This window comes from Trachymyrmex septentrionalis, unplaced genomic scaffold (genome assembly GCF_001594115.1).
Source record: "Trachymyrmex septentrionalis isolate Tsep2-gDNA-1 unplaced genomic scaffold, Tsep1.0 scaffold29, whole genome shotgun sequence".
Taxonomy (NCBI): domain Eukaryota; kingdom Metazoa; phylum Arthropoda; class Insecta; order Hymenoptera; family Formicidae; genus Trachymyrmex; species Trachymyrmex septentrionalis.
The window spans coordinates 293,198-300,192 of record NW_017305451.1 but is presented as its reverse complement, the minus strand read 5'-3'; the positions used below and the strand labels follow the sequence as shown (position 1 = coordinate 300,192).

The following is a 6,995-nucleotide window of genomic DNA, read 5'->3' as shown; positions in this document are numbered from 1 at the left end:
AGGAAAGCAAACAGCTTGTTGTTTTCCGATATAATGCCATATCGCCATATTGTACTTACTTTATACAAAAGACCTTGAAAATGTCATTCAATTTATCCACTTTTATACGGACTAATAAGACTCATTATAGTCTTTATCTCGTTTTTCTTCCTCGCGATATACCACTCTTTGCGAAACGGACTTACACATGTTTTTTTTTCTTCCAAGGTTTATCGGTGGGCGGACAAGGCGCACTGCAGGAAAACAGTCCTACAGTCCGACTAGTAGACTAGGCCGACTGGTTACGTAACGTTCGCTGTTTGGCGTTCGGGCGCATGTGACTATTCCGATTCGAGTCTCGGCAGATCGGCGCGGGTTGCATCATACGGTTGCGGACGTCGGTCGCGGCGGCGCAACACGGTGCGGTATATCGTAACTTGCGCACCTGATCGCGACCCTGCACTCGCGCGCATCAGTGCGACGCAAAATTGTCGGGCCGGGAATACCCTTGAAGAAACTATATCCGTGCGACCTGAAAATATATAGTTGCGCCGCCGCCGACAACGACGCAACGACGACGACGACGACGACGTCAACACGCGTCGCGCGCTCCAATCGATCCCTCGCGACTACGCAGCACCTTTCAATTGCTAGTGGGATCGACGGTTCCTGTCGATGGTTCGCGACGACGTATTATACATCTACATCCGCGTTTAGAAGTTTGTTTGTTTGTTTTTTTTTTTTATTACTGCATTGAACCGCATCTGAACTTTCCTTCTCGCTTTTGCCAGATATCAAAGAAATATCGATTTATATTTATACTTTAAACATACAGAAACGTGTACGCTAGTTTAACTACGAGTAAATAAAAAAACAGACCTCAGATCGTTACATAATGAGCTGTACAAACTCTTTTACGCGGCGGAACGTCATACAACGATTTATATTCGAATTTACTCACCCTCCCTGAGACAATCGGTATCGGTGTAACTTCCACTTGGGCTGAGGTAGAGCTGGTAGAAAAGACTCAAGGAGGATCAAGTCCGTGTTCGCACTGTGCAACTATTTTCACTCGCTCGTCTCGCGTGGCTGATGGGTCGGAATCAGGTGGACGTGCGTGCTTCGCTGTATACTCCGTCGTGTAGTCTCTTCGATCGTCGTCCGTGAAATGCGGTTGGAGAGGCGATGGTGTCGGGGTTAAACCACGTCACGGGACAGTGTTGGGAGTACAATACGCATATATCGTGGTAACGTCATCCGCGACGAATCGGAAGCCGCCGAAAGCGGAGTGAGCTCATTGAGAGCGAATCGAGGCGAATCGAGGCGAACCGCGGCGCCCGCGCCGTCGCGACGCGCCGGCCGGAACACGTCATGTGCGGTATTCGAGACGATAATCTCGCCGGGAGTCGATAATTTATTGTTCTCTCATGCTGGTCCCAACGCGCGATCGCTCGTTTATCTCGCCGTATACCGCGGCGTTTTCCAGCTTTTTTTCTTTTCTTGACGCTGCACTTTGCCGGTCGTTTACCGCAACCGACTGGAGCAAGCGTTTCTCGCGTCTTCCGCAGTTCTTCGAGTCTCTTCTGAATATCTTGAAAATGTTGCTAGAGAGATTTTAGTTTATTTGTAACATCATCGTTATTTATAACATACTTTAATTTTTTATCAATTGTATACATATGTATATATCTATGTGAAGGAGTGACTCATAGATAGACTAATTGAAAACATATTAATGGGCGAATGTGTGTGTGCGTGCGTGCGCGCGCGCGCGCGTGTGTGTGTGTGGAATTGGAACGCGATTTGCGCGTTCATCGAGTTCTGAAAGCTTCGGCAAGAGAAAGCGTGCTGACCGGATATAAGAATAATTATGTCGTGCCGAATAAGAAAACTAATAGCGCAAGTACACACTAATGAAAGCAAATGGATGAATAACTTAAATAATATAAAAAATTAAATAAAATTTTCTTTACTTTACAATATATATTCCAATCTTTGTATTAATTTTTTATTAAATTATTTTATTATAGAATTTATGTGTGGGGCAATACTATTAAAAGAATAAAAATAAAGATAATTGCTGCGGGGTAATTTAGATAAAATGTCTCTCGTGTCGTGAATCGTACGTAACATGATAGCGCAATTGCAAGTTGCTATTTAGCACTATGTGTGCTACTCGATTCGTTATCGTTCCTCGGTGCAGTCGAGTTGTGATAAGCACAGTCGACGATGGCTAGATGGAGTTGCAAGTGCAAGCTCATGCTACAATTTGCTATATATGCGGTCAAGCAAGATTTACACATTTTCAGGAATTCGGATCGAAATAACGTTATGAATTAAAATTTCGTCCTTACGATTATGGTCCGAGGCTACTTTTAACTTTCGGTTTCAATGTCCATTCCAGTTCTTTTAGCGTTATAACGGTGACGCGTTTACAAGTATATAATTACCGAAGCTGAAAACGAACGAAAAAGAATGAAATCCAAACGGACTCGGTAACCGGTAGGTACGGCAAAAGAACTGGAACCAAAAGTTGGATTTAGCCTCGGACTGTTATCCGGACCGAAAATTTTCAGTTCGAGTCTCTGATTTTATTATAGCAACCAGCGTGTTAAAAGTTTTCAGCAAATAGAAGAACTGGCAACTAAACAAATGCAGATTTCTATAAATTATAATTTTTTAGTTAGCTAGTTTTCTCAAAAATATATCAAATTTATAGTGTGATGTGTACTTCTTTAGCTGTTAATTTTTTTAGAATTAAGACTAGTTGGCACACTATCCGTGCCGTTTTACGGTTTTTGATAAATGTTAAAAAAAATATTTAGTTGATACGTTTTTTATGGTGCATAAACATTAAATGGACGTTATTAATGTTAAACACGTTTATTAAACCATCGAAGCGTCATAAAAATTTGTATTTTAATCTAATAAAAAAATCATTAAATAAACGTTTTATAAAACGTTTTTTTTAATATTTGTATAAGATTTATTAAATTATTTCAAAAATGTATCAAATTTTAAATGTTATATTATTAAACACATTTGAAATTAATTTTCAAAATTTATTAAACATATTTTGGACATTATACAATATTTTGAACGTTGTTTGAGTTAATTATTGGTAAAAAAAAGCATCGTATAAATCTTGCTTAACATTCTGTCCGAGAAGATTGTTGGGAAATCAACAATCGAAAAATATATTTTGCGCATAGACGTAGTAAGAATAGACTGTACATTTTGATAAAGTCATAATTTAGAAAAATGTAGCTTGAAACATCTCTCTCTCTCTCTCTCTCTCTCTCTCTCTCTCTCTCTCTCTCTCAAATATCAAGTTGAAGAGAGATGCTGATATGTTCAATTCTTTCTAACAAAGCGCAGGAATTTGTAAAATCAGAGAATGCGTCTATACCTATGTTCTCTCTATTACATCTATGCCTGCATTTTCTGTTATTTAGTGATAGTATTGAAAATCTATAGTACATGTAACGTGAACTGATTTTCGGTACTTGTAGTGTGAATAACGAAACAATTTGTAATTTTGCGATATTTTTATTCGATGTACCCATTTCGTTGAAGCGTAAGAGGAATTTGTATGAACAAACAAGGCTATTTAAAACTGAAATAGAGATACGTTCTCTTTATCATGAAAAAAAGATTTCTGGAATAATTTATGATTATACGATACGGTTTCTGAAGACTGTTTCTTCCACGAATTCGCGTATGATGAAACTGAATAAATTTGAAGGGTCTCAGCAATGACGCATTCAGCATACCAACGACTTCTTCTTTTTCGTCCACGTATATAATTATCGTGCTGGCATCTCGCGTGTGCACGCAGACTACTACAGTCTTCCAATTGCAAAATGAGATTTTCTAAATGACAGCAGGTTTATGATAATCCAGTAAGGATTTGTTTTTGTAACATTTAATATTAAATATTAAAAAGAGATATAATCGCAGAGAGAGAGAGAGAGAGAGAGAGAGAGAGAGAGAGAGAGAGAGCGCAGATATTTATAAAATTTTAATTCTGACAAACAATATTTAAAGTTATTAACAAATAATATATGTATGCTTAGTATATATATATATATATATATATATATATATATATATATATATATATATATATATTAGTATATACATGAACACGTGTCAATTGTTTTTCTGATTAATTCAGGCACATTCGCATCTTAAATTATATTCAGGTTATGACATAAAATCGCTTTGTAGTAAATTTTTGATAAAACATTGGAATTGTTTGCACAAACGAGTGATAATATTGATTCGAAGGATTGAAATTATTAAGTATTAATGTTATACTTTATAATACTCAGTCTATATCTTATTCTGCTTGTAATAATGATAAGCGCGATTCTGTGAAATTCTTATCTTTGACTAAAAATGGTTATCGATGAAGTTCAAAAGTAAAAAGTACGCTTAAAACAACGATGAACCAAGAACGTAACGCGAATTATGAAGATCGCATTGAAGTATTATAAGTATAATATTTATATAATGAATTATTATTAAATATTTATTATAAAGTTTAAAATTTAGTTTTGTTAAATATTAATAGATATATCAAACTTTGTATGTTTAGTTCATAATCGCTTTAATGACAAAAGATTACAAGAAGGCTCGTGATATTGGAAATCGATGTAAGGATTAATTAATTTTATTGTATTACATGTATAAATATAAATGCTGTTTAATTAAAACTATTTGATTATAAAAGGATAAGATATTAAAATATAATTTTTATTAACAGTGTTAAAACGAAATTGTAATGATGTAGATGTTATTTGTGGTCTTAATATTCTGAAGCACAAAAGTTAGTATGAAATTTTTCTTATTTTATATTTATATTTTATTCTATTTAATACATTCTATACTATTTCCTACTTTGCATTAACAGAAAAGGAAGAGTGCGAAAGGTCAAGTTTAATTGAATCTGCAGACAATGAAAGAAGTGACGTGGCCGATGGTGACGTTACTGATTTCATAGATGACAATGTGGATATTCGTATTGATTCAGAAATGGCAGATAAAATTATGTCACACGGCACATCTCTATTGAATAACAAAGCCAAGATCAGTCTGAATCAACAGAGAATGTATAAAGTAATACCAATAAAGGTGAATAAAAAAAGTTACGGAAATATAAAGATGGTTTGACGAGATGTTGAAAATCGATAGTCATATATCTACCAAGGATTTGAGATACATAAGCAAAATATGAATATAATACATAAATAATGTAAACAATATAAATAAAATATAACATATATAAAAATAAGAGTACGAAATAAAATACCGTAGGGCGTTACTTAAGTTAATTGGACTGTATATGGACTATCTAAGTTTTGCGATTTTTTCAAATTTTTTTTTGTTGACAATGAGTTCAAAATTAAAGATTGGTTAGGCTCAAAAGAAGAATCATTTCTGAATATTAAAAAGAGACGTGAGACATTTTTAAATATTTACATGGTATAGTGAAGATTTTAACAAAAAGTAATATTTAGGTCATATTTTGAGTACCTAATGTGTACATTAATATAACATGATCTACGTCTTTTTCCTTTTCGTAAAAATGTATTAAAGAAGTGGAAAATAAAATAATTTTTAATGTTATTTTTATAAGATTATAAGTTTTTTAATATAATTGACACGTCTATAAACGTGTAAGAATATACAAAAAATTTTTCGAATAATTGATTCTACTTATTTATTTATTTACTTATCTCCACGTTTATCAGGTTTAATTAGAATTTATGGTTTGAAATAATAAAAATAACAAAAAATCTTATAATACGTGTACATATATATATATATAGGCAAACGAATGTATACACACGTATATTATAACGTACGTTATAAGATTTTTTTGTTATTTTTATTGTTTATAATCATATATATATATAGACTATGTTCCAAATTCATTGCCAGCGCTGAAAATGTACAGTACATTGTAGATTTTCAGCGCTGACAATGAATTTTGTAACACAGCTATTGATTTTTAGAAAAAATTTCTTTACTTTGATTATAAACAAAACGCTGTGAACAAAAATATAACCTAAATACGGTATTGTAAAGTGTAAATATGGAGCTACAGTAATATAAATTATGGAAATTAATAACTGGAAATAAAATACTGTAGGAGGTTTTATTGAAATACATTTTATTAATAAAAAAACAACTATTTGTTAAAAGTTTTTACAACATAAATGGAAAACAGCGTGGTAGGCATCGTTTGGTGCACGCTCGCCGCGCAGGCACAGAGGTATCGTCATATCGTTTGTCACACTGGTAGACTCTACACATTTCTTTACTTGTTTTTTTTTACAGAGATATCGTCGTGTGAAAGAGTACACTGAATGTGAATGTTCAATGTTTTTTGGTCATCGCGAATGAACGGGATCTTCTCGGCATCACGGGATTTCCCACGAGACTTCCCTCCTCGCTCTTTAACTTCTTGTCTTCCAGTTGCCGAAATCAAACTTGAAATCTGGTCAAACTTCTCCGTTGAGCTTTTGTCGCACACTATTATATTACAACGTGATGCGTATACCTTCCGAGTAACAAAATATAAATCCACGTACGTATAGTTATATTAACATACAAGCACACAGTTTTTCTCATGTACGCACCGTCGATTGGTATGAGTTAATAAAAAGAGGGGGATGGGGTGATGTGATGGTGTTGGGACTGGGGGTCCTTAACGTTCTATTAAATTACAAAAAAATACAACCTCGCGCGTCTCTTTAATCATTGAACACGCATCGAATTTCACTTCAAAAGACGGATTCCATTTCTTTTTTTTTTCTCTCTCTCTCTTTTGCGGTTCTCCGGCGTGGCTTGAATTTGCCAGACGCGTGCCGAAGCGACAATCGGTGCACGGTCTGCCGATCATCGTTCCAGGACTCTTGCGCTCGCCAGTTGTCGATCGAAGCGCATCTCTTGCGTCGACGCGAGATCTCGCGCTTTCTATCGGATCTCTTTCGTTCTTTTTCTTTTTT

General features: G+C 34.8%; 2 protein-coding genes across 4 annotated transcripts in view; one reads left to right on the top strand and one right to left on the bottom strand.

Moving 5' to 3' along the window:
- Positions 1 to 3,545, bottom strand: part of LOC108749291 (uncharacterized protein DDB_G0284459-like) — a 7,811-nt gene extending 4,266 nt beyond the window's left edge. The window contains exons 1-2 of the mRNA XM_018487890.1: positions 3,542 to 3,545; positions 941 to 981 (exon numbers count right to left, since the gene is read on the bottom strand). Of these exons, the coding sequence (XP_018343392.1) occupies positions 941 to 981; positions 3,542 to 3,545 (45 nt within the window). The remainder of the gene's footprint in view (positions 1 to 940; positions 982 to 3,541) is intronic.
- LOC108749364 lies at positions 3,532 to 5,233 on the top strand. Of its 3 annotated transcripts, none has more exons than XM_018487995.1 (4): positions 3,532 to 3,881; positions 4,580 to 4,637; positions 4,748 to 4,810; positions 4,895 to 5,233. In XM_018487995.1, the coding sequence occupies exons 2-4, from the start codon at positions 4,595 to 4,597 to the stop codon at positions 5,152 to 5,154; spliced, it is 366 nt and encodes a 121-aa protein (XP_018343497.1). In that variant the 5' UTR covers positions 3,532 to 3,881; positions 4,580 to 4,594; the 3' UTR covers positions 5,155 to 5,233. The 3 variants fall into 3 exon arrangements, with proteins under 3 accessions (XP_018343497.1, XP_018343495.1, XP_018343496.1); XM_018487993.1 differs by lacking the exon at positions 3,532 to 3,881 and adding an exon at positions 4,225 to 4,469; XM_018487994.1 differs by lacking the exon at positions 3,532 to 3,881 and adding an exon at positions 4,225 to 4,478.
- The last annotated feature ends 1,762 nt before the right edge of the window (positions 5,234 to 6,995 follow it).

What these genes read in the sequence shown, in the direction of transcription:
- LOC108749364 (XM_018487993.1), top strand. Translation starts at nt 4,428, where the DNA reads ATGAACCAAGAACGTAACGCGAATTATGAAGATCGCATTGAA. An exon ending in TCGTGATATTGGAAATCGAT is followed by an intron (nt 4,638 to 4,747) that starts GTAAGGATTAAT and finishes TTTTATTAACAG; the next exon opens with TGTTAAAACGAAATTGTAAT. An exon ending in TAATATTCTGAAGCACAAAA is followed by an intron (nt 4,811 to 4,894) that starts GTTAGTATGAAA and finishes TTGCATTAACAG; the next exon opens with AAAAGGAAGAGTGCGAAAGG.